Below are 27,772 nucleotides of genomic sequence, written 5' to 3' on the forward strand. Positions count from 1 at the left end.
GTCAGGCAGCGGCTCACTCAGGAAATTCAAACACAGAGCCGTCCACAACACAGACACACGCATCTCTCTGCTCCAAGGTCACCGCGCCTTCACGGCAGCCTGCACAGGACACACACACACCTCCATTCCCCCCACAGGTAAAGTAACATTTAATGCCTGTTTGTCGCTGACGGCGCTGAAAGACGAGCTGCCGGTGATCGGGAGGATTAACCGGGCTTTTCGGCGTTTTCGTGACGCCGCGGTATGCAGAGATGAGCATGTGCTGCGATGAATGAGAAATGTACCAGGAGAAAGGGCTTAATGCTGCGCGAGGGGATGTTTGAGTGCATTTCGTGATGCGTTCAGGAGCCTTTGGAGAGAGGTACAAATGCTCATCCGCGCTGCCAATGCTGCGGTCAATTCCTGGAAGAAATTATTTGCATACAATCTTATTTTTAAAGCTACTTTGACTGTGAGCGCCCGGTTAAGTCCATGTAGGCCCCGGCTGGCATTTAAACTGGCTTCATCCGGTCCCTATCCTTACATCAGCAGCATCATATGATGAGGCTGCAGTGCTGAGGAATCACTCTGCATCTTGGCAGACCTAGTTTTACAGATGGAGGGGTGCAACTTTTGCAGGATTTCTCAGACTGACAGATGACAGTGAGTCTATTATTATCCCAGAATGGGATGAGGAGTTTTTCCCCTCTGTAGGTTTTGGCACAAGATGAGGAGGTTTTACTCCAGGTCAGCTGATGAGCTGTAAAAATAACTTCACGTCACTAGTTTCCCCTGGAAAATGTATCACTGCTCTGTTTGTTTAGACAGACCAGTTCACCCCTAAACAGGCCTCTAATCAGGCCAGTCAGATGTTAAAATTGAAATAAACATCAGTTTTTATTAGCCTCTCTTTCAACTAGATTGTTATAGAAGAGCCTCGATAATTTAAAGTGAATGTCCTTTTTACAAAACAGCAGCCACTGTGGCCAAAAGTAACAATTATAAGAAGTCGGACTCAGCTAAATGCTAACCCATGCAGTATGTTCAGATGGTGTTAGAAAAAGTCAAATTATTGTATTTGAGCAACTAAAAATGTACTTTTAAAATCCACGAAAACATGTTAGTTCTACTGAAATCATACTAAATCAAATTTCTCAAATGTGGACTGACACATATAGATAATTCGGTTGCCAATCGAGCTACTCTTTCATTTAAACGCCTCAACTGGACCTGAACTGGGCCTAGGCGTTCTGTGCATGCTCCTAGTCGCTGCGCCAGGTTTGTCCGTTACTTATGCAAAATGGGTAAGGCAAAAAAAAAAAAAAGTATTGAGGAGGGAATTTTGGCTTTGGTGAGGGACATTCAACTTTAAATAGAACTATTTTGTATTTGTTTTAAATTTTAAAAAGTCACCTCCTTCCTCTGATAAAGTTAGTACAGTCCCTTAGAGGATTTGGGCCAGGTTTAGGTAGGGGTAACAAATATTATAATGTTGTGGATGGGGCCGCAGCAGAGCATGTTTTAGCCACCTAAAACAAAAAAAAAAAAAAAAAAAATCAACATCAGTTTAAGTGTAGACTATATCTGAATATTTGGTCCGTTTTTGCCTTACACAACAGCTGATTGAGGCAGCAGTAGACCAGTGACTCCTCTATATGGTGGCGTTTTTCTCAGTGGAGTCTGGTGTTTTTGATACAACGGCTTCAAATGCTTGTCGGTAAGGGCTGCCTTATGGCAAGGTAAAGCAGTGAAAATATTCTAATTACAGCGTGCATTTAAATTGATAGTCAGACAGAAGTATGTCCGACTCCACCACGTTAGGTGGGCCTTTTTTTGGGCCTTAACTTTGCTAACTTAAACTAATGGTTGAGGCTGGATCAAAACGCCTGAGCAGGCTAAGCTAAAGTTATACCAACATGAGTCAAGATCGTTTTATTTTCATTTGTAAGAATAATGTTATTTAGTCTCTCAAACATTACACAGTCTTGCTCAAAATGTAGCTGGTTAGCTTAGCTTAGCACAAAGACTGTAAACTCTGTCCAAATGTAACACAATCCATATCCTTGCATCTAAACTCACTAATTAACACCTTCTATGTACTTTGTTTAATCTGTACACAAACTGAACTGTAATAATGACACTTTGTGGTTTTATGGAGGTATGAGATGGACTATTTCTTGGCCAGGTGCAGTCACTTCCTGGAGCTAAGCTAACCTGCTGGTGGTAGCTTATATTTACCATACGCATATGTCAAATTGTTCCTTTAAAGTCACAGTACCTGGCAATCAGAAGTAACCCATGGTAGCAGGACAGCGTTGTCACTGTTGCTGGCTAAACCACCTCTATGTTGCAGACAATCCCACTCCCCTGCTCTAAATGTTGTAAACAGCTCTTTTAAAACATTTCTGTAGTTTGTCAGAACAACACAGTTTGCACCAGCTTTCTATTGACATGAAAGTTAGTTTTCAGGTTGTTGAGATCATTTTGGAAGATACATTATTTGACATGATGCTGTTAGTATTGGAGAAGGCTCCTTTGGAACTACAAAGGAAACTGTGATTAGTGACTATAAAAATACATTGATGGATGGGGGTGTCACTGATTCTTTTAAAGTTAAGGTTGCTCCTGTTGACGTCCAGTTTTTCTAGTTCCTGCCCCTTTTCTAAAAGGTGAGATGGTTTGCATTTTTTCCTTCTTTGTTCTGGCCTTGTTTTTCTTGCTATTTATGTTGTCCTGCATGTAGTTTCTGTGTGCAGGTAACCTAAACATTCTTTGGTTGTCATTGTCCACACTCTTTGTTTCCCACAAAAGCAGCAGTGCCTCAGATTATGTGGGCAGGAACATTAGTGGCAAACTCTTTTTTGAATGACTGTGATTCACTGTTTTAAAGGTCGACATTTTTGTCATACTTAAATTACCTTATTGCTGAGGTAATTCAGATACACTGTATACCACTGACAGCTGACGGACAGGGTTGCGCTTCATTGCACCTTGTGGATATGTATAGTTTTTTTTGTGTTTGGATCAGGTTTCAAGATCAGGACCTCTTTCCATGTTCCCTGAGTGAAGTTTATTGTGGATACAAACGTGCTGTGTGCAAACAACACCACCTGATACAGAACAAGGCATTGTACTCCACATTGGGAACATAAGTTAATATTAAACACTTAACAATGATCTAAAAACTAAAAACCTAAACAAAAATTAAATTCAAATTCAAATTAATTAAAGGTTTTAATACTTTGGGAAACTTCAGTAAGCCCATAAATACTGGAGTACAAACTTTAATTTTTAGCTGTGTTTGCTCTGGAAGAACATTACCTTCCTTCTGTTGTGTAAAGATGCCTCCAATAGATTTCATGCCAAATCTGACCCCATGTCTAACAAGAATATTAGATAAAACAGAATAAGGAAATACCGAGACTGATAGAAGCTGACAGACTCTCACCTCTATTTTTATTTTTTATAATAATTCTTATTCGTGCATTTGAATAAGTAGTGTGATTATTTTTGGGAATAAAGATGCTACACATCAGAGCATCTGTAAATCTACCAGCATGTATAGGATTTCCACTGAGGAAATAAAAACTTGAAGTTTGTCCTCTGTTATTTATTGGTTTCAGGTTGATTTTTCACTTGGAGAATGTCCCACTCAATATGTATGTATGATAGTAAAAAAGTTACTAAATCAATATATGATATATAGATATATTTATAAGGTTTAATGTAATAACTGTAAATCAAATCCTAGCTTTAAAGCAGTAAAAAGTGGCTAATAAGTGATTGTTAGGGTTTTAATTTGGCACTTTACCACCATGATATTATGTCAATCAAACTGTGTGGGTAAATATAAAAGGACAGTTCACCCCAGAATAAAAAATACCAGGAAAAAAATGGAAGCAAGGCTGATCTGCTTTCCTGTGCCTAACTTTAAACTTTGGACTGCATATACTGAATTTAAAGCATGTCTGCAGCTGGATGTGTGTGTGTATGTGGTGACCAGCACTTCAGTTTAATCTCCACAGTCTAAAGATACTCTATTACCATACAAGCAAATATGTAAAAAGATGTAAAGATGCAAAAGATGTAACAGAGATCAATGTCTCTGACCTTCATGATGTGTTCAGAGGTGTGAAGTGAAATGGGAGCTCTGGATTGGATGTTGAATGTGGGTGTTGGCAGACCCACATGGAAAAAGTGAAATGGATGGACTTCCTAGTATGCTATTGTGACGTTGTATGTAGGTGATGAAAAGGGGGCTGTTTTTTAACAAATGAGATGTCTTGATGTCAAACTGTCAAGGAGCGCTGCATAAATGTGCCTTTTCTGTCAGTAAATCAGAGGTTGGGAGAATTATTCTGTGTTGGCAGAGGCTTGTGGTCAGAGGTGTGCTGACGGAAATTTATTGGACCACTTAAAAGTTTTTTAATCAAGGTTCCGTCTCCAGGAATTAGCACTTCAAAGTGTAGAGGCTGACAATTGAGTAGAAAGGGTATTATAGTCTTAGTATATTTTATGGGAAGACCCCCTGCCTGGTGGCCTTTTCCTTGATCAGAAAGCAGCTTTCAGAAGGAGCCATTGTTTCTGTGGTATTTCTCCTGTTTTGTTGGTGCTCAAGATCAAGGACAAGTGTGTTTACTGGATGAGATGCTGATAAGAGGAATGAAACGTGTGGTTCAGTCAACATTCAGAGTCTTTCCGATTGGGTTAATGATGAACTATTATGAACTAAAACAAAGTGGGCAGTGTTACTCGAAGGTTACCTTAGAGCTAAGCTTGCGTTGCCATAACTTTAAGTCCCATGAGACTTGGGTTGGGGGTGGGCAGGTGTAGTGAGGGTCATGCTGGCAGCTGCTGACTTTAGAGGTCAAGTTTCCTTTTGTAGAGTCTGACAGGGCTTACAGCACCTGGTTATCTAAATGACGTTTAACTGGAATTATTAAATACTTCTGCTGTTCTAGGTCTCAAAGCTTTGGAGACGGAGCGTGTTTTTTTCAAAGATATATACCAGAAAAAATTAAAATAGATAGACAGGTTAAATAGAAATGTCTTCTTGCCCCCTAACTCTGATTCAGTGAAGTTTCCAGCCTACCACCTGTTGGCTAACCTTCAGTTGCCCTTCACTACAGTTCAAGTCCAACAAGGCTTCACAAAAGCCCACATTAAGGAACCATTATTGAGTATTCTCTTAATTCACTGCCTGACCTTTGACTATCAGTGAAAGTAGAAAACTCCATCTAGCAAATAAGAAGTCAAAAGCTTTAATCAGTGTAGAAAATGAAAGGGAGGAATTCTTCTTCCTCTGAATGGTACCTCTGCTGTTCTTTTCTTTCTACTTTAATTGCCACTAAAGTCTGACTTCAAAAAGTCGAACTGCATTGAATTCTATGTCCCAATTACTCTCAAAATACAAAGTTAGTTCCATTCGCCCCAGAAAATTATAATAAACCTTCACATGAAAGTAATAATTTGACAAACCTTGTTGTATCTCGGTGGTGTTTGAGAGTTACTGCCTCAGTTAAAAGATTTATAAGGTTTAATGCTGCACTAGTCAATATTTTTATTTTGGCAATGAATCAAATGACTGTGTAATGTGAATAGCCTGTTGTCATTAAAAGGCCACTGATAATTTGCAATCCCTCTCAGCTTTATGGAGCATTTTTCAGTGTCTTTCAAATATTTTTTTTTATTTTGCGTCCCACAGCTTTGCTCAGTCTCATGGCTCTCATTAGCTAAACTTCCAGAAACAGGCAGCTGTTTAAGTCAAAGAAGGCTCAGTTAAACCCAATAGCACATATCTTGAGTGTGTGGGCCTATATGAAAACAATAGGCATGGGTGTTTTGACGTATTTTTATCAATTGTATCCATCACAACTATGATTAAAAAAATAAATCACAAGGCCAATCGATCTGTTTTAATCAAATATTCACTGGACTAGCGCAGCTACAAATACAAAAACCAAATCCGTCACCACATTAGCACTTACGAGCCTGTTTGTTACTGGTAGCCTACCGACAATGTTATCTTCACTTCACCTGTTCAGCTGAATTTAGCAGTTTAAATAGCAGACACTTGACTGTCCTGCTCTTTCTACAGACATGCAAACTATTCACAGACACTTGTCTCAATCACTGTAGTGCACTACTACAGAATGAATCAAGGGGAATGGCTACTTCGTGTTATTTTTGGCATTAAAAATGATTTTTTTTGGCCTGGCTGGGTTCCTGTTGGCCTGGCAGCCCACCAGGCCTGCACCATTATAGGGGAAACACTGCTTTGTTTTTTCCTGTAATGGTTACTTATCCCTCCTCAGACCCTTCCCTATTTTACCAAATTTGGATTTGTGGCTTTGGATTAGTCAGCAACTTAACATGTCTTAGTATATGAGCTGTGGTTGCCTCAAGCCATTTCCCTTTAGCTACATCCATACACACTTCCTTTACTGAAACTCACCTGAAATACAACACTGGGGTCTTTGCTTGAGAGATCCTGTGTCTCTCCATGCTACAAGGAATGAGGCCCTTTAGGCTCTCAGCCAAGACACTAGGTGATGTCCTTAGAGGAGACAAACACATACAGAGTTGCACTCTCATAGAGTAGCAACGTACAACACAGCCTGATGAGCTTGTGCCAGTTGGATGATTTGATTATAGAGACACTATTTTGGTTCCTGGACTCCCTCTGTCTCCTTGCTGCTCACACACTCCGCTCTGTTGTTTAAATAGGCTCGCCAATGAAGCCAATTCAAGTACATGAGGGGGACAATGGAGCAAAACACACTGCATGCTTGGCCCAGCAACACACAAGGACAAGCCTTAATGTGTGCGTCTCCATGGTTTGTGTGCTTTTAACGGTGGGTCTTTGTACCTGACGGTCCTGCCCAGCTTCTAAAATGGGAGAATTTTCTCCATTAAGTGAATTCTTGTTGGTCAAACAAACCATTTTAGCACACAACTGTATCCTTGCTGCTTGTGATGAATTCTGGTAATAGATTTTGACACTAAAATAGATATATAGATAAATCAGTGACTGTAATCCTTTGTTTTGAGCCATGATTGTGATTTGGCTGTAGGGATGGTAATGTCTGTTTGTTAGTTCACCACTTTGTTTCCTGACTAAAATATCTCAACAATTATTGAGTGGATTGCCATAAAATTTTGTGCAAAAAATGTATTGTCGGCAGAGCATGAAGCCTGCGGACCTAAGTGGTTCCCAGACTTTCCTTCTAGTGCCACCATGTGGTTGACATTTTTTATCTTGAGTAGATAAAAAAAAAATGATTATGATTAGATTATGATTAAATTTGTATCCATTAATTGGTGATCCCTTAACTTTTCATCTTACGCCATCATTATGTCAAACTTTCAACTTCAATAAATCATCCTCAGCTGTACTTTGTGTTTAATGCAAATCAGCAAATGCTATTATGCTAACAGACTAATATAAGACATTGAACATGGTAAACATGATATCTGCTGAAATCAGCATGTTAACATTGTTTTTGTGAACATGTCAGCATCAAAGTCTGTTCTACACTGATTGTGTGTTGGGCTCTGAGACCTCTGCTGAAAAGCCTGTGACCTACACTCTGTTCCTTGAGGCATTCAGTGTAGACACTAAAGGAGGACAATATACGGTATAAAATAATGGACGTAGCTACTATGTAAAATGTGTTTAGAGGAAAAACTGAATATCCAACTCCTTTTTTTCTGTAAAACCAAACACTAAACAATCATGTTTTAGGTGACAAAAACATTAAAATTAACATTCATGAACTAAGAACACTGAACCAGTGATGGCTTCACCTTTCCTCTGTGAATCTGGGGTTTAGTCATGGTTACATTACCTAACTAAAGGTGTCGACTTGTTAATGGATGGCACACACCTGTCACTGAAAGTGTCCTTAATTATGCTTAAATTTAACCCGTAATAACATGAGAAAGACTGAGTTATATAAAAATTCACCACTGTAGAGTTGTCATGAATGCAGAAATTATCTATAAAGACCAAAACCATTTTTTGAACCAGGCTGTAAACATGCTGTTAAGTTGGCCATTTAAACATAAGGATCTAAGGGGGATGACTCGCTCTTGGATCCAGCCTCAAGAGGTCATTCAAGGAACCTCTATTTTTAGCACTTCCATGCAGCTTCATTTTTTAACATCCGATGCTGCTGCTTGTGATGACTTAGGACGTTTTTATGTGGTTGAGAATGAAAACAATTTCCCTAAAAGGACTGACAAAGTTATTACCGGATACCTCAACTATCATGTTCTGTTGGTTGCAGATTTGAAACATAATCTGCCTAATTTGTCTCTCAAGTGAAACTGAGCTCATTCCAGTGGGTGTGGATGGAGGTGTGGCTACCAACAAATCAAACCGGAGATTATAGATATTTACAGGCACCGTACAGTCACCAGAGTTTCATTTGACTTAGTCCTTACCTGTGTTTTAATGCACCTTTCAGAGCACTCCAGCTGTGATTGCTGCCTGTCAGTCACTCCTCTGTCAGCTTCTCTTTTAGTTGGTGTTGTCAGGTGAAGGACACAGCGGAGACGGCACATTATGAGGATCCGGGCCCTTGAAGTAAAGAGGAAGTGTTGACATTGTAGTAACTGAACAGTGACTTTGCTTTGTTTGACTTCTTATATACTTATATGGTTGATCATAAACCAAATTCTTCTAGCTTGTCTGGAAGTGTGCCTTGTCCCTTCTCCTTAGCTGCTCTTTTATGGTCAATCTGTTTGGAGCTTCATATTCGAACCCATCAACTTAAGCTGCTTATGAGTTCTGAGGTTTGTCCGTGCATTGTCATCACGTTCAATCAATCAAAACCAGTATCTTCACTGAGTGCTGCTGCGGACAGTCTGTAATCTGATTAGCGTGGATTAGACCCACTCTATGGAAAGGCATAATCTCTAACTTTGATTAAAGGGGCAATACAAGGGATATACACAGAGGATTATTTCCATTCACCAGGACAGTTTTAGCACAAGTTAGAGATGCTTTGTTAGTATTCAGTCATCCACACAGTTAAATCCAGATATAATTACCAACCCAAATGTTTCAATGCGACAGTACCTTCAATGTGTCGGCCACCATAATTACAAACTGAAAGACAAATTTAGTGTTTGCAAAATGACTACAAGTTCCCTTTTTGGTCAAAATTTGCATTAGTTAAAAGGAATTAATTCCCAAAATTCACAACCTCAATCAGTCCAATTTTATTAATTATTGTATTAATTTTTAAAAAAATGTTTTCTCATTTTGGAACACATTTTGTCCCATTTCTGTTCTGTCTATTTGCTCATTAAATTATAGATTTAGACTCATTTTAAATTAATTTTTATGCAAATAAACATGCAAAAAAGTATTTTTTCCATTTTTGTTTGCTTTTAAATCTGATAATTGAGAAAAGGATTCAGCACAAAGTGTAAAAGATTAGCAGTAAATTAAAGCTGCACTGCTTAATATTTGTATGTTAGCAATGGATTAAATGACTGTGATGTTAAAGGGAGCCACTTATAGTGACGAATGAGCAGAAAATCATCACCCAAATCTTGCATCTGAGGCTTAAAGTCTTCAGGCCGTTTTGGTTTTTGGCCCAAAACTTTGATGTTTAATGGCTACTTTCACTGTGCTTTTTGCAGCAGACATGTTATTTTGCAAGAAATATAATATAATCACTTTACATTACCTGCCCAGCACTAAACAGCAGACAGACAAAGTAAAAACGTTTAATGTATAGGGTTGGTGCCAAAACCTAGTACTAACACAGCACCGGTTCCACCGGACCGAATCACAATTCAGATTTTGGTGCTTAATTGTTTTTGTAGTGAGTATGTATGCTTATAACCTTGTATGAAGATGATAAGTGACAGTGAGGCCGTGGTCGCCATAGCAGAGAGTATGAAGTTAAATGTAGCAAATTATACTGTGTCAGTGAATAAATTCTACGACTCCTCATGACTCAAGACAAGACTTGGTGGAGAGACAAGACTGTTAATGTGGACCAACGATTCTCAATCTCAGCTGTTGAGTGTTAAATTTAATCGTTGGGTTAAGTTCTGTTTCTTATGTGAATTTGATAATAGTTTTTTGTATTTATTCATATATGCAAGTATACTCTAAACTGTTAATATATTGAAATTGTTACTATATTGTTCAATTTCAAGTTCAAATTCACCTTTGCCATAAAAAAAGCAGTTCTATAATGTTGCTGCCCATCATTTTGGAGAAATTGGTACAGTTTTATAAGTATTGCATCGACATTGCAATACATTTGTAGCTTTGTTATTGTGTAAAGGCTCTGAGTAAGGTTATTTATAGTCATTGGAAACGAGTCATGCTTGGAAGATTTGGGTGTGGACTAATTGGACACAAATATGAACAGTGCTTCCTTCATTGATGTCCCCATTTAAGACTGGATGAAAGATCAGAGTAATCGTTCCTCAAAGCTACGTAAAATGTCAAATTTGCCTTTTTTAAGATCATTTCAATGGAAGTTAGAATTTGCCAACATAACTATAATGGAGTTAGTATACCTTGAAAAAAAAAGATTTTCAGTATTATTTTGATACCATAGAGAAAATTGACATTGAGGGCATTACATTTAAGATTTTTTTGAAAAGGTAAATATAACAAGACGACTTTTTTTCTTGGTTAGTAGCAAAGAACAGCACAATTACTGTAGTAAATGTAAACAATAAGAGAGAGTGAGAGCGCAGCAGGTTCTGGTGTATCAATATTGCAGTAAAAAAGTAATAAAAATGTTTTAATTATTCAGAATCTATATTCATCAATAAAACTAAAACTACATAGATGTACAACTTAGAATTTACATGCAAAAATAAAAAGATCTGTATATAACTATTAAAAGGTGATCAGACTCTAAATCATCAGTGAGGACTTGCTTAATTATTTTATAAATGTTTTAACAGTTACTGATTCAAAGCCCTGAAGAGGTTTATTATTATTTTGGTGGCACTCTGCAGCCTCCATAAAGCCCAGCAGCTGCAGTATATTTTCCAAATTTCTTCAACCTGTAACTCTCTAGTGACAAATTTATGTATTTAAAAACTTGGCCAGTGTGTGAGTCATCCCACTAATGGCCTCCTGTTGACACTTAGTGTAGATCTCAGTATGTGTGAGTCTGTAACGCAACCTGATCTGGCTAGGGTGCCAACAAGGAAAGAGAATGACATAATTTATTGATGCTGTTAGCTGATGTTCACGGGTCATTTACAGACACTCTGAAGACTGAAGTGTTCATTTCCCCTGTAAGGCTTTGGTGTTCGTAAATGAACCTTGCTGCTGTAAAAAGAGTGTAGTGTTAGTTCCTATTTGTCAGCAACATAAGGACTAAAGCAACTTTCGCTTTGCTTTCAGAAAATTCAACCTGCTTTTACGACTTATGATCAAAAAGCTTATTTGCTCTTAGTTTCAAATACAAACACGACATGTTTTTGTACAAAATCCAAATGTTTCTATGTAATTATAATATGTAATGCTGGATTATAGGCTTTTATTCCAGTGTTGTGCAATGAAGGTTTAATCTATAAACAAACATATCTCGTCTGGTTAATAAAAATAGTAATACATGGTCTGCAAACTACAGGCTGGTAGAGTATTTGCTACAGGTAGCCTACAGATAGATCTAACAGGATTTAATTTTTTCTGGCCCTGCTTTTACAGTCTTTGAAGGCTGCTGGAAATAGAGCATCTTTGCTCTTTTTGTTGCAGACGCCTGATTTTGGTTTTTTTTCTAGGCAAGGCACAGTTCATCTCAACAAGCTTATTAAACTGTTTATATTCTACAACTTTTTTTATGGTGAGATGTACAACCATGAGTTAGATAGATTGTCCCTAATGTGTAAAATCAGTGGAGCGGCCCTTTAACTTGTCTCTGTTCTGCTACAGGTAGCTGTTGTAATCACTGGTGCAATTAATAGCAGCCATATTTGGCGAACCACATCTAGCTCTGTTAAATAATTGCTTGCTGTGATGCTGCAGTGCAAACACGACGAAACATGTTGATTCTTCCACTGGCTGGTGATTTATGTGAAAACAAACTCGCCTCAGTGTGCATGATAACCTAATTACACAGCTGTAAGTTATTCCTGTCTGATGAGAAAGGTGAAGCCGATGAGATTAGAAAGAGCTAAAACATAACGGCTGCTCATTTTGGACTATGGTTTGTGTTTGTGTGTCAATGTGTAAAAAAAAATCCACACAGTGCCATGTGGCTGCGGACAGTTGCAGCTTTTGGTTTTGCATGTAATTAGGGCGTGTTTGCTTTGTACACAGCAGCACCTGGTTTTAAACACTTCTATGAGTTGGCAGCCTCCACCCTGTTTCCATTAGTGTGTGAGGGCTGGGGGTGGGCGCTGGGTGGGGGGGTGGCAGGCTCAAGGTGAGTATTGGGCGGGGCAGGTCTGGTCTCTCAGGTAGAGTGGGTGTATGCCCTTTAGAATGGATAATTAGTAGCTTGTGCGTGTGTTTGCACACCTTCTCCAGGATACAGACCTTTAGTATGTCCTTGTTCGTCCCGTGTCATATTACTGCTGGCAGTTATTCATGTAAATGACAGAGGACAAAGTTTTCACCTTCTTTATAATCCCACAGTCGTCTGTATGCTTGCTGTCAACACGAGCTGTAGCAGATGATCTGATTTATCTGTGGATTGTCAGTAATGATCTTTGGCATTTTCCTTAAAAAACTTCTCAGATTCACACATTAAGAACTAAACTACGAGGAGGAAAAAAAAGGCCACAGAGAGCTGGTGGTAATATTAATTTCCTCTCTTCTTTCCTTTCTGTCATTGCAGTGAATAGTCAGTGTTGAGGTGGGCCAGTGATGCCGCCCCCAGCCACGAATTCCCCCGCCGTGCCCCCACCAGACGGCGGTTGGGGGTGGGCTGTGGTGTTGGCATCTTTCATCTCCATAGGCTTCTCGTACGCTTTCCCCAAGGCCATCACAGTCTTCTTCAAAGACATCCAGGTCATCTTCGATGCCTCCTACAGTCAGATCGCATGGATCTCCTCCATCATGCTTGCGGTCATGTACGCTGCAGGTGAGTCATTGGGTGGTTTCACCTTTATCTAAACGTTAAGTCACTGACATTTTGATTTTCTGCTCTTTATGTGTAAGATATAATCATACTGCAGCTATTTAGTTAAATTGCTTAATGCTTAATTCTTGTGGAAACACTGAAATCTGGCATCTGGTGATGCTAGGAGTCACTGCAGCGACTTACAAAAGTGTGCTACTGACTCTAAATCAGAGGTTTTCGTGAGTCCATGAATACAGTGCAGGTGTAGCTCTTCATGGGTTCTTTTTTTCCTCAGCAGTTGTTTGTGAAGTTTCATTTGAAGTGTGGATAATTGATGGATGGGAGGAGAAGCTGCTGCAGAGGCAAATAAATGCAAACTTTTAGACCCAGGACAATGAATGGTTAAGTTTCACTTTCAGTGTGCTTGGTGTTTTACTGCTCCATCTGCTCCCACATTGCACTCCTGCACTCTTGCTTGCTGCAATTAATAACTGAAGGGCATGTATATTCTAGGCGTGCTCGTAATGAACAGTCCAGCGGCAAAAAATATCAAATCAATTTGTGGCAGTAGATGTTGTTATTATGGCAGGCCACCATAAATAAATTAATGTGTGGGAAACTCAGGGCTACCTATGCTGCATATTATATTGGATACTTGTGTAATCATACTTGCTATTTTAATTAACTAAGTGCGATCACACAGAGACATATGGCAAAGTGCGGTACACTATGACTACCCAGATGGTGCATTCATAATGATCAAAAAGTGGAGTTTAGAAATTTGGACACTTCTCAACCTCCATGCTGCCTATGTATCAAAAGGGATGGGACCATACACATTTCAAACTTGTGAAATGTTGGCCAATTACCACATTTACAGTACGATACAAATTGATTGTCTGTTTACACTGAAATTTATTTTGCATCCTCAGACTGCTCTGCTCAAGAAGTTCACACAAAAATTAGAAATATAATTATAGGAGCACCACACACCCATAAAAAAACACCAAACAGTTATGGCCTTGAAAAACATCACATAATAATCCTTCTTAATTAGCAACACACTGATCTTAATTTGGCAAAAGGACAGACTGATGTATAAACAAACACCGAAGCATTGTGTATTGTTCACTATGGATTCATTTTGTGGTGATTTCTTCTTCAGTATTTGGTCTTGTGGAGCTCTTTGTGGACTCGAACTATTTGTGTTTTGTTTGGTTTTCCTGCCTAAATTACAGCAGGAATTAGCTGCAATAGAGATGGAAGTAGGTTGTGTCATTAGATCATGACCTGGATTTAAAACCAAAGCATCACAGGACGCAGGCACAGCGTCACATGCTGAGCCTCTGGACAAAGACAAAAACCACCATGTTCTGCAAAGGTTGAGCAACAAATTAGAGTTCATTTTATAATCAATTACAGATGTATAATCTACATGATGACTTTAGGAAATGACAAACCCAGACTAGTGGGACCACAATAAGAGCAAGTTGTGGATAAAATGGAAAAGTTAGCATTCATTTTAAAAGCTTTCAGCACAGAAAAAAACAGTGCTTTGTATAATTTAATTTTATATGTTATTGCAAATCACAATGCTACAGCTGGTCTTGCATTGTTTCTTGAATAATGAAACTTTGAAGGCTCAGAATGTGATTTCTGCAGGTCATTTTTTCCACCATATTGCTCTGATCACCTGCTGTATTTCCCACTTTGGCTTCAGCCCCACGGCTGCCATCTGTCCACACTGTAATCCTCCTGTCACTCGATGTACTGCTGTTGTCACCATCTGCACCAGTCAACAGCAGGCCTGGAAAGCTCATTTCCTATGTATTATTATTATAGTGAGGCTTCCACCACGAGCAGCAAAAGAATTTAAGGAAATGCTTCATTCAGCTCTTCTATTAACTGCGAGTAGTGTACATTTTATTGCAAAGACTTTAAATAATGCTAAGAATATTTTGTATTTTGGACATTTTTTTAAAAAGCCAACAACAGCAGCAAATGCTAGTAAATAAGATTAAATCTCATTAAATCACACTAATAAATCTCCCCGGACAGTATTAGCTTTTTGAAGATATATTTGTATTAGCTTATTTGTCAGCTGATAAGTAACAAGAAATGTACAGTGCAGTGCAGCTCTACAGTGACACAGTGTTGACATTGCTGTAAATTATTTTTTAGGTCCATTTATATATTATTAAAACAACATGGACTTATATAGAAATTTGGCATCTGTTATGCTAATGATCAGATTTAAAAAAACATACAGAGTGGCTCCAGACATTATATTTGATGACGTCACATATTTAAAACCTACTTTATTAGCTCATGTTCACAAAATACTGATTGAACTCTTAAGGCCATGGAAATAATGGGCGCTATCTTACACCCAGAAAAAGCAGTTCACAGTGCAGCGCGATTGTCATTGCTAGTTTCAGATCCATACACTTTCATGGCCAGCGTACGCGTTGTACAAGTATCTTGCATCCATCTGTATACACTTTTTACTTACATGGGGACATGCACCTATAGATTGCGAGTGGTTTAAATAATACATCATTAATTAGGAAAATACTAATGACATTTTCTAAAATGTGAATTCAGCAGAGAGCAGAGCAGAGCTGCAGAGCTGCAGAGCTGCAGAGCTGCTGTCTAACTCCCCATTAAGAGAGAAGCATAAAGAGCAGCGTAACTTAACTGATTATTTCAGAAGCTAAAAGTTTATTTCTGTCTCCTTTGTCAACTTCTCCTCTGTCTGTTTTTCTACTTAAATGTCCCCAAAATATTTGTTGCAGTAACATTACTATTCTTACTGCTATACTCTCAAAAAACTGCCCTTTTCTCCAATTTGCTGAATCTGTTGTGTAAAAAGTAGACAAACCTGACTTTTAAAGGGAATGGGAGATGACACTCTGTGGCTGAGTATATGTTTTGCCCAAAATAAACCTACGATTAATTAAGGGATTTAATACAAACCTGTTGCCCTTTGACCCATACTTTGCGCCCAGATAATGCACTGTTTAATTAGCATAAGTGGAGTGGACTTAATGTATCTACGCTATAAACTACAGACCATGCACTATTGATTGTTTAATAGGGTCAACACATTGGAATTAGTAATTTAGGTGGTGTTTCCCTTTAAGTAAGTTAAAGATATTTCACTCTCTCTTTTTTGTGGTTCGCAACATTTGCTTCTACTCAAAAAAACAGCACTGACAATAAGAAGGGAAATTATTTAACTGAATATTACTTAAAAAATATTTATGTATGGGACAAAAGGTTGTGTTTTGGAAATGGAAAAAGTATCTTGGCTACCCTCTGACCTCATGGAGAGATCAACACATCAACCATGTCACAGTTTTTGTACTGATGGCCAAGTGCCGCCTTAGCTTTACAGTGCCTGTATGTCATTATCATTTGGTGACGCAGTCGATATGTGCGGTTACTAAGCGAACGTCTCTTGTTACTCTTTCATTCATATTGATCGCACTTGTCAGCTATTCATTTAACATCTGCTCTCTTGTTCTGCCTCTTACGCTGATGAAGCAATCACTGTTTGAATGTTTAACACCTCTCTAATTCCCCACTGCTGTGTGTGTTTGCTTGTGTGTGTGTGTTGGTGTTTACACAGCTCAGTCATTACTGTAAAGCTGCCTGATAATGAGCTACAGCCTCAGACAGCCAGAAATATTAGTCCAATCATTCTGAATTGCAGATAGGACCTTTCCTCTCTTCCCACTACTGTCCAGTACAAACCTTGTAATTACAACCTACCAACTGCTCACAAACCCAAAATAAAAAATTAAGCTTGTTTTAGATTAACAGACAATTACATAAGCCAATAAAAGGACAAATCCATAAAGGAGTGTCCATGACAAACAGAGATGCAAGATTATAACTAAACAAGCTATTTAAAAAAATCTTTACATGAGAAAAAATACTGTTTTTGATGTCAACAATAAGTTATTATTTTCTGTCCATCAACTAAGCAATCAAATCCCAGACTGAACAATCATTTTTTCCAAAACTCATCAGCAATTACCTGCAAATCGAATGACATTACCATCACTCTCAGCTGTACTTCAGCTGTACTCAGGACACGTTTTGTCTCGCATTTTCATGTTGACCCCACTATAATGCATACACTACCTTCTCACATGCTTGGAATAACGCAAGAGATAATAAAATTTAAAGAGTTTCGAGCGGAGCGGAGAAGTATTAAATAAGAATTTGCGGAAGAGGGTGACACCTAGAATGACAGGTCTGTCACTCTAAGCCACTACGATATCCCTGTCTGTCCCTGTCTGACTGCATTCTCAACCTACATAAATAAATTACCTGTCACAAAAAATAAACTTGGCAACAAATCATGAATAATGTGTTTAGTCGTCTAGGCTGAAAATGGATCACTGGTTTGCCTTATTTCCTTGATATCATATGAGAAATCAAAATTCATCTTTTAGAAAAGCTGTTTCCTGTAAGCTTACTTTGTAGGGACTAGTTGTGACATTCTGGGCCAATACTGATGTTTAAAATAACAATTTGGCACCTTGTGCCAGGGAAACAAAGAAATCTGCACTATAAGTAACAGTTTTAGTCATTCAGTCACTCATATCACAACCTCTGAATAAGCAGAAATTCAACCATAGATAAACATGGAACAACTTTTAATATAACCTTTAAAAAAAATCACATTTTCTTATTTCCTAATTCTTATTCATCACAATTCCCTCTCTAAAGTGTATTCTCTACAAGCAACAAATTTCTTCTTCAAACATCAGTATTTGTTAAAGTTTCTCCTGAAAAACTACATTTTATAAGATTACATTGAACACATAATGATAATGTTATAGTTTACCCTTACCTATGTCTCATTTGTAGTAAATAGAGCTTGAATGCATCACAATGTTAACAGTCAACATTATTTAGCTCTCCTGCCGATTTTAACCCGTATTTGTTGTTCACAATATATTTATCCTCTGGCACGACAACAGTGAGTTTACTATGTCCTTCCGTCCCTAAGGCAACCCAGGGAAGAGCTTTATTTGACCTTAAGGAAAAATAGAGATCTTCAAGTAAAATGTTTTTTATTGTCCCTGAGATGAAGGGATACCATTATTCTAGAGCCCTGCTTTTTAGCCTGCACGAAATTGATGTGACACAACAAAAAAAACTTAACCGCTGGCATCAGTGATTGTCATCGTATTTGCTGAAAGGCCAACGGCAGTCAACGAGGCAAATATGGGCCAATACCGATTTGATAAATAAGTGCATCACTACAGCTCGGCTCTGTTAAACTTAACAAAATGTTAACAAGCAAAGCATGCTAAATGCTAACGCCAATGACTAAAAAGGAAAAAAATCAATGCTTTAAGATGGCTGTAAGAGATGGCAGACGTATGAAATTGCACGTACAACTCATGCAAGTTATAATGGAGGGTTGGATTAAGGTCGGTAAGAAGTGTCGACCTGATGTTGCCAATTCTGAAGATTTGCATAGTCCGTTGCCTGAACGAACATGCAAATCAGTTGGCAAATATCTTTTCCAACACATCATCTTTTTTAGGCATAAAGAGAACTTCAGTAATCCACAAAAGTAATGCAATAGTGTACTGAAGCAACGGCCCTTTATCCTGAATAAGTTAAGTGAAAGCAGGTGAGGTCAAAGCTGTAAACTCCAGATGGTATCAGTAATTTACCGCCACTGTCTGTTGTGTGGGGAAAAAAAACAGGGCTGGGCATGTTTCAGCTCTCCGGTGCAATCCTTCATGGCATTACATCAGACAGCTGTGAAGCAACCACCTCTCACTGCCTCAGCACAGCGAGTGTCGCTCTGTGATGACGTGTTTAAGCTGTGTGTCAGTGTTGGATCAGTGTCGCTAATCCAGACAACAGAGAGAGAGAGACTTGACCTTGGGCGAGGCAGAGTGGAAACAGTGCACGCACGTCACTGTCAGTCATAATCACAGGTAGATATCAATGTGCCAAATAAATAATAGAGCAAACTTGTTTGCCATGAGGCAAAATGAAACAGCAGCTTTAGTTTCAGCAAGCTTTGAAGTCATCCCTTTATATTTTCATCAAAGAACATGTATTTTTAAGTTTGTCTATTATGCCAGGTGCCATTAATTTGTTTTTATTTTCACCTTAAAAAAGATCCAGTCAGCTTCAAGTCATTTTGCTCCACTAAATAAAGGCTTTTAAATGTTTTTCTCTTTGCTCTGTCTAAGAGTCCCTGAAAAACATTTTCTCGAACATGAAGTCTTTTCCATTTTAAGGGGACTTTAATGAGGTTGCCTGCATGTGTAACTGACTGAGTATGCAGCCTCTGCAGTCATATAACTGTAGATTCGATAATCAATGCAGCGTGCTTTGATTATCAGTTTTCATATTTCTTAAGTAAAAAGTCATTCAAATATTGTCGGTGAATTGTCTGAAATAATGGGGAGATTGTTCCTGGGAAAAAAAAAGTTAAACTGCTATAATCAATATTTATTATTAAATGACTACATATATTAGAGCTGCATGCTATTGGGGAAAAAATACGGTGCAATATTTTTTATATTTCCACATATATTTTCTTTTTTTCTGCAATGGCAATGTATTGCCATATGACAAAAAAGAGAAATATTCACCAAATGACTTGAATAGATCTATTAGGCAAAAAAAAATCATAGTAGAATTATTGGTGTGATTTTGTAGAGGAGTCTTCATAGAAAATAAAATTAATAAAAGCTGAAAAATGACTTTTTACTCTCAAGACTTTTCTGAGGGTCAAATAAGGTAGTTTAATACACTAGTTGACTCACCATGACACCAATGTATTCAAATAATACTCCTCTATCAATCCACACTAAAGTCACATGAATAATTCCTGATGCTTTCGCTTAAAAAGGCTGCTTTCTTATGTTGTTACATTTACCACACTGGAACCTGAGCCTATTGAACATACACACTTCGCAATGTCAATGCTGAAACAATCTATTGTGCAACCCTAAGTGAAAGCTGTCCAAGGGTGTTTTTCGTGTCTTTTAGTAAAGTGTAAAACTAATGTCTTGTTTAGCCATCACTGCTCTGATTAGCATCATTTTTGGCCACAGCAGGCAGCAATTTTCAGTACAACCACAGTCTGATCTGATAGCCACTAAGCAGCTCCACTGAGTGGTTAAAAGATTTCCCTATCTAGATTTATCAAACCAGTGTTTGTGATATCAAACTAGCAATCTTCCTGTCAGTCGCCCCCTTTTCTATCCATTAGGCCACAATGTTAACATCATCAAGTGTGTTGCTGCCCACTGTTACACAGCTCTTAACTTCATCTCAAAGCCCCACATCAACCCAAAAATGTGGATAGATGTTTATCACACAAATAAAAAGGGTTTAGGCCGGTTTACCCTTCATCATGTCCCTGTGAAATGTCTGTGTAATGGGTCGGCAGCCAGACACACAGTCACTTCAAAAAACCATGTCTGTGTCCTCTTGCAGCAGAACAATTTTTAAAAGTTGTTTGCTTCCATTTCTGTTGACTTTATCCCATTTGAAGGGTGACGGATAGCCAGCATCCTCACATCATCGTGAGCCGTGGCAGCCTCTTTGCTGCAGCTCACATTAAAGGGTTGTGGAGAAAACGGCAGACACATTTCTATATGTGTCATTCCCTTTTGGGATCTAGGTGGTTATATTTAGTTTGGGGTTTTGTCCACTGTGTAATGAAGTCCATGCCGCGTCTGGCCAGGAGATGATAAGCCTTTTTCAAGGGAGGTAATGTGCAGGCTCAGGGGCTTCCTCATCTCGGTCGATTCGGGTCCCGTCGAGCCCCCGAGAATACTGATCACTGCTGCGGATGGAAATGAGGGGAACTTTCCTCAAGGTCGAAAAAAAGATTCATGCAGAGCAAATTAAGTCAGATGACTCTTCGCCCGTTGTGGCTTTTTAAATTGCACTGGGCCTGGCAGAAATATGATACATCTTCTGGCTGGTAATGAGAGTATTATTTCAAAAAAAAAAAGAAAATACATCTTTCATTACTTTTCTCTCTCCCTATTCAATTTACACCTCCTGTGCTTAAAATTCAGCAAAGGCATGGAAGATGGTGTCAATTATTTGATGCAGATTCCTAAAAAGTGCTTTGAGCAGCCACATTATTCAAAGAATGTGATGTACCAAAAAATATAAAACTGATCAAATGTTTTCATATACCTCAAGTGGAAAAATGTAAACAATAGAACAAAAAGTAACACAACACAAATGTATAATAAAATGTTGAGTCTTCAATCAGAAATTCAGTGAACAGAGACAGAATTCAAAAATCCAAAACAAACTGAGCAAAACAACCATCCTCACCCCAGAAATGTCTCAGCTTTTCTGAAGTCATAGTCATGATTCACCTCATTAAAAGACTGAACGACATTTACAGATAACTGAGAATCCAGATGCTGACTCATTATTGCAGAGGAAACCTGACTCATCATTGTCATTTGGGATTTCAGAATGCTCTTTCTGTCCATTGCATGTTCGGTGGCTGGCACAACTGATTTTTAAGTGTCTAGCTATCATCCCTACCAGTCAAGCTATCATTTTAGAGCTGCATTTATTAATACATTTATATTAACCGTGGATTAAATGACTGTGTGTCATGTCAAAGATGTTCCCTGTAGTAATGAATCAACAAAGAATTATCACCTAAGGCCCTGATCATCATCATCATTTATTTATTTACACGTCAAAGAAATTGTAATACCTAATAAAATACAATCACAATACACTAAAAAAACCACGCAAATGGAACACACCAGTAAGCTACTTAATGCTTTTGGGAGGGGGCCCACACAGACACATTGCTACAGGTGCGGTCGCTACAAGAACACCTTAGCAAAGCACATCAGGCCAAACAGTGTGGTACACCTGTGAAACGGGACAGCAACTAGGCAATCAAATGTGATGAACAGAAAAGCACACACTGTAATCTCCCTACACCTTGCCATACATACGGTCTCTTTCTGTCACTCTCAAAGACAGCAGCCCACACGAAGCTGTCACGACATGAGATATTAATTCCCTCGCACATACTCCATAGCTCTTTTACAGTACAACTACTAGTCAGCTAGCCTATTTATCAGCATAGTAAACGCTACTGTATTCACCAAAGAGATTCAGCTGGCTGCGCAAGTAACTCTGTGCATGTGTTGTAGAATAATATTTAAAAAAAAGGGGTCGACCGTTATTTTTTACTGCATCTGCCATTATGCAGCTGTTCCTATGAGCATCAAAACAGTAGTAAAACCGGCATCTTGCTGATTTGATTGGCTGCCTGGGCAAAGTGTGACATTGACGAGCTGTGAGACGCCATACTGAAAAAGTTAGCAACCTACCTGGTGTTGCATTGAGCCTCTGAAGAGCCAGATTTTACCCTCCAGAGTTGGCGGAGACCAAACCAGAGCTAAAAGGAGAGTAAATATTGGACTTAGATCAACTGCAGGTTTATACAATGATTCAGAAATAGGTTGATTGCTTGCAAACAAACATTACTTCATTCAAACATTACTTAAAACCAATTTTTCTGCAATAGAACAATTAATTAACAATAATGTCCATGCAATTTATAGCATACAGTTCAACAGTTACGGTTCACAACATAGTAAAAGTGCCTGCATATGCAACTGCAAGTACAGTCTTTAAAAGCTGGACCAGGACATGGCTGTGCAAGACGAAACAGACATTCACTGCGGGCAGTTTAGGTAACACTATTATGGTTGATCTTTGTTTTCACTTCTAATTATCTCATTTAGATAATATGGTTTAACAAGGGATTTGGTTACAACCAAGTAAATCTCATTCAAGTGTTTTTCTGTCTGCTCTCTATGACAGAGATATCACTGGCACAGCTTTGTAGTTGCCCAAATAAAAACATAGCAAACTCAGCAAGTAGAGAAATAGAAAGTAGTTTATTTTTAGTGGGTTTTTTGTCTTGTGAGTGAAATACATGCAAAATTGCAATGCTGCTCCTGTGCAGATTATGTAGCTGAAAACACAGGATAAAGAATAAAACATTACTTAATGCTTCTGAACTACATATTAAAACATTGTGCAGAATAGTCAGTGATGCCCTGGAAGTCTTTTCTTACTCTACACACTGTCAGCTCCTTCTCTTTAATTGATTTGGCACGAGACGACAGGAGTGCCGTGTTAAAACGAAAACAGCTCAGTTGCTGCTATTAATAGAGGCTGGGCTCTTGTTGGCGTGCAGCTCTAACCAGATTAAATCATTATGCACTCACTTTGCATGATCCTCAATACTGTAAACATACGACATGTGTGTGTTGATTTTATGTTTTTCTTTTGTTTCAGGTCCCATCAGCAGTATACTGGTCAACACGTATGGCTGCAGGCCCATTGTCATGATGGGGGGCTGCCTTTGTGCCACTGGCATGATCTTAGCCTCCTTCTGTACCAGCGTGGTGCAGCTTTACCTCTGCATAGGAGTTATCGGTGGTAAGTCCATCTAAATCCACTTAAGGTTAATTTGATGAGCCTCTACTTCTAAGTAGCAGGTTAAAAATAACACTGTTGTTGCAGGAAGAGAATTTTTATCGCCTATTCAATCTATTTTGGTTCTTACACTGATTTTATCATGAATCATTATGAGATAAAAAGCTGTAATGTTGCCTCACTGGACTTCATCAGATCTTTCAGGCATATTTCGGAGATCTAATGTTGACACAGTATAACTATCAATCCATAGTCAATTTAAATCCAAATGACATCACATGAATCTACCATCTAATAATCACAATAATTTCCAATCAGCGTCAAACACAGATTACCACTGAGGCTAATGGGAATGTCATTTGTTTTGCAGATACTGGGTCATAAAAATATTGGATAATACCCAGCCATGGTCAGAGCAATGCTAAAAATAGAAAAGCTTCTAAACACTCTAAAGTATCACTCATTTTTCTAGCTTGTTCTTAAAGCAAGTAGCCTCGAGGTTTTCAGTTACTTCTAAGAAAGCATAATTTTAAAAATTGATTTCTTTTTTAGGTGAGTAGAATGGACAACTTCCAACGTGTTCTTTAGGATTGGTACAATAACAGCTGCTTTCATCTTTCCTCATAGGACTTGGACTAGCCTTCAACCTGCAGCCAGCGCTGACTATGATAGGCAAATACTTCTACAAGAAGCGACCCATTGCCAACGGCTTGGCAATGGCAGGCAGTCCAGTGTTTCTCAGCTCCCTGGCTCCTCTTAACCAGTACCTCTTCAACCAGTTTGGATGGAGAGGCAGCTTCCTTATACTGGGTGGCCTGCTGCTGAATTGCTGTGTGGCTGGTTCCCTTATGAGGCCTCTGGGACCACCACCCAGCAAGCTAAAGAAGGACGAAGAGTTAGCCGCTGTTGCCACCACAACAAAAGAGAAGCGCACTGCCTGGCAAACACTCAACAAGTACTTGGACTTGACACTCTTCAAGCATCGCGGCTTCCTCATATACCTGTCAGGTAATGTGATCATGTTCCTCGGCTTCTTTGCACCTATTGTCTTCCTTGCAGCCTACGCCAAAGACACTGGTGTGGATGAGTACTCAGCTGCCTTCCTGCTCTCAATTCTGGCATTCGTTGACATGATTGCCAGGCCCTCCATGGGGCTACTGGCCAACTCACGGTGGATCCGCCCCAAGATCCAGTACTTCTTTAGCTTTGCAGTGCTGTACAATGGGGTGTGCCACATCCTTTGCCCACTGGCGGAAGGCTACACTGGTCTGGTGGTGTATGCAATGTTCTTTGGCTTTGCCTTCGGCATGGTCAGCTCAGTGCTGTTTGAAACACTCATGGACCTGGTTGGGGCTCAGAGGTTCTCCAGTGCTGTTGGACTCACCACCATTGTGGAATGCTGCCCGGTTCTCATTGGGCCACCTCTAGCAGGTACGATCTCTCTGAGAGCATTTTTCATTGTTCTTAGCATTTCTGGCTATTGGTGTCAGTTAGTTAAACTTACAATATAATTAGGGCTCAGTCACACCAGAAAAATGAGTAGTGTCAAAAGCTTGGCAGTTGCCAAACTACTGTAATTGGTTGGCTTATTGCTAACTTCATAGCCGGCTGGGAATATGCTAGTAGCTGAGGACAGTAGCTAATGGTAGAATGATTAAGCTTGGTTGCAAGACAAGCTAACTCATTTTTTGAATATAATGTTCACAGAAATTGTTCCTCTACTGACTTTTGTCTCATAACATGCTACAAAATATGCCATGGAGGAGTTCATGCTGAAGAAATTACATGAGTGGAGTACCACAATACAGATAATAAGATATATTAGCTCTTTGCTTCCTTAATGGCCACCATTGTTAAGATTGTACATCAAAGTTCATAAAAGTTGCTGCAAAGGAATAGCATGGATTTACTTAGATGCAAGCAATTTTGATTATGGCAACTCCATGCTGATATGACCTGGCCTTTATTTATATGGGTAGAACTAATAATTATTTACATTTAGATATGTTTTCTGTAAATCATATATTACATATATTACATTCTAATTCACAATAATTAAAATTCTAAAACTGTGCAGATACTTAAGTATTTTAAAAACTTTGTGCTGTCTTTCAGGCAAACTGGTCGATCTCACAAAAAACTACAAGTACATGTATTTTTGCTGTGGAGCTGTCGTGATTTTGGCCAGTATTTGGCTCTTCATTGGAAACTTCATTAACTACAGACTCTTGGAGCGCGAGCGCAAGCAAGCAGAGATGTACAAACGGACTGAGACGGAAGATCCAGATCACGTTCAGGATAAGAAGGAGGCTGATGGGGAAGCCCAAGCGTCGGAGGAGCTGGTCGACAAAACTGAAAAGGGTGATGAACCTATGCAGCGGGAAACCAACATCTAGATCCTTCTGCTCTGCCAATAGGTCACCTTCACCTCCGCGTCAGCCTCGCAACACCCTTCATCACGATCAAACTGAGCTCCAAGCCAAGAGGTGCCTGTCAGTGTTCCACCAGGCTCTATTTGGGGTCCTCTGCACTTGTCTAAAACTAACTGCCAAAGCAACAACTGTGTTGTAAAAGGCTGTGAGGCATAGTATCTGTTTGTCAAAGAGCATCAGCTGTGACTTTAACAGAAATAATAACCACTGAGAAAAGTGTAAGATACTGTATACATATAAGGAGACTAAAATTCAGAAAATGGAATGGAAAACAGTGTAGTACTAACTATTTTTTTGTTGCCACGTTCACCTCATATCGGATTTAATGTAAATACAAGACTACAACAGCGGGGGGAAAGTACATTAACCTTGCTACAATAGGATTATATTTCTAGAGGAACTCCAAAATTGTGTCAACTCAGAGCTAGCATTAGCAGCAAAACCCACAGATGTTGACAGAAAATTAGAAAATGAGTTAAATTCAAAGACAATCAACTATGCTTAAGAAAAGTACTACCTGCTAAATTCCAATATTCCAAGCTGTAGCAACAAGCATCATTCCTTTCTTCCTATTGTGTCTTCCGATATGATGTGAATGCAGCATCAGCATGTTGCCACTGTTTAGACAGCACCAGCAAACTGAATTTATGTTCAAAATTAAATCTCTTCACGACACACTGAAGTCTTGGCAAACATGTAAAGGTTAAATAACAAGAGGAAACAGTGGGGACGGCCCATTGTTCTGACAGCTCAAAATTCCAAATCTCTGTTAGTACAAAATATTTCCCACTGGACCAAAAGCCCATTCCTTTGACAGACCATTATCCCGACAGCAATTTCCCATTGCACCCAAGTTCTGTTTTTTGGAAAATACAGTCTCTGCAGTTGGACAATTCAGGTTGGTGAAAAACACCCAGGTTTGGTGGCTCAAATGCTGCTGGGAAACTGAAACTAACTGCAGGGGGTGTGTATTTCTGGAGAAACGGGACTTTGGTGCAATGGGCGTTTGTTTTGAGGATAATGAGCTGTCAAATAAATTGTCTTTTGGTCCAATGGGACATTTTTTTGACTAATAAGACATTGAATTTTAGGCTGTTGGAACAATGGCATGGCACTGAAGCACCAAGCTCATTTCTCTGTTAACAACAGCCAGTATCCGTTCAGTTTTGAGCAAAACTGATCCCTAACTGCGTGTTCGCACTGCAAGTAATGTGATCAATGTGCACTTTTGATAAACTGTGGCCTGATCGAGGCTCTAAATTTACCAACTGTACAGTCAGATCAGACCAGCTACAATCACAGGTGCTAATTTGTTAGCATAGAAAACTAACAGATACAACAATATTGGATATTATTATTTGCTGTTATGATGAATACACCCATTCTCCAAGCATCGGTCTTTAGGATGCTCTAACATCAGAGCTATGAAAACTGCTTTGAAAGGCAAATGTTCCCTAGTTTAGGAGAATGTTTGTGAAATCATATCAACAGAGACCAAAAGAGGACCTGCCTTGATAGTGGCAGCTGATGAGCTGAAAAAGTTTGGCAAATTTTCACTGATTGGTCTGCTCTGTAGGAAGGAAAACCTCCTGATGACTTGTTGATTGCATTGCTTGCAGTGTAAATGCAGCATTAGCAATCCAAGTGCACCGGAAACGGTTGGCCCATCTGGTGAAATGTGTGAAGCAAGAACTCAAAATTCTAATTGCACTGTGTTTTAACATGGCAACCGGGTGCTGTAAAATTCCCACATCTATAAATAAAGAACAGATGTGTTCACAGCTGGTGACGGTGGTGCCCATGTATTATGCTGCCCGCCTG

The 27,772-nt window shown here is 39.0% G+C and overlaps 1 protein-coding gene across 1 annotated transcript; it reads left to right on the forward strand.

Moving 5' to 3' along the window:
* On the forward strand, positions 1–27,005 carry zgc:165507 (uncharacterized protein LOC561188 homolog). The gene is made up of 5 exons (XM_042511352.1): positions 1–137; positions 12,807–13,052; positions 23,379–23,522; positions 24,147–24,950; positions 25,635–27,005. The coding sequence occupies exons 2-5, from the start codon at positions 12,836–12,838 to the stop codon at positions 25,913–25,915; spliced, it is 1,446 nt and encodes a 481-aa protein (XP_042367286.1). The 5' UTR covers positions 1–137; positions 12,807–12,835; the 3' UTR covers positions 25,916–27,005.
* Positions 27,006–27,772: the final 767 nt, after the last annotated feature.

This window comes from Plectropomus leopardus, chromosome 22 (genome assembly GCF_008729295.1).
Source record: "Plectropomus leopardus isolate mb chromosome 22, YSFRI_Pleo_2.0, whole genome shotgun sequence".
NCBI classification, from domain to species: Eukaryota; Metazoa; Chordata; class Actinopteri; order Perciformes; family Serranidae; genus Plectropomus; species Plectropomus leopardus.

Excerpts from the sequence above, each read along its gene's own strand:
- zgc:165507 (XM_042511352.1), top strand. The coding sequence starts at position 12,836 with ATGCCGCCCCCAGCCACGAATTCCCCCGCCGTGCCCCCACCAGACGGC. Across the intron at positions 13,053-23,378 it reads TGCGGTCATGTACGCTGCAG|GTCCCATCAGCAGTATACTG; the intron begins GTGAGTCATTGG and ends CTTTTGTTTCAG. Across the intron at positions 24,951-25,634 it reads CATTGGGCCACCTCTAGCAG|GCAAACTGGTCGATCTCACA; the intron begins GTACGATCTCTC and ends GCTGTCTTTCAG.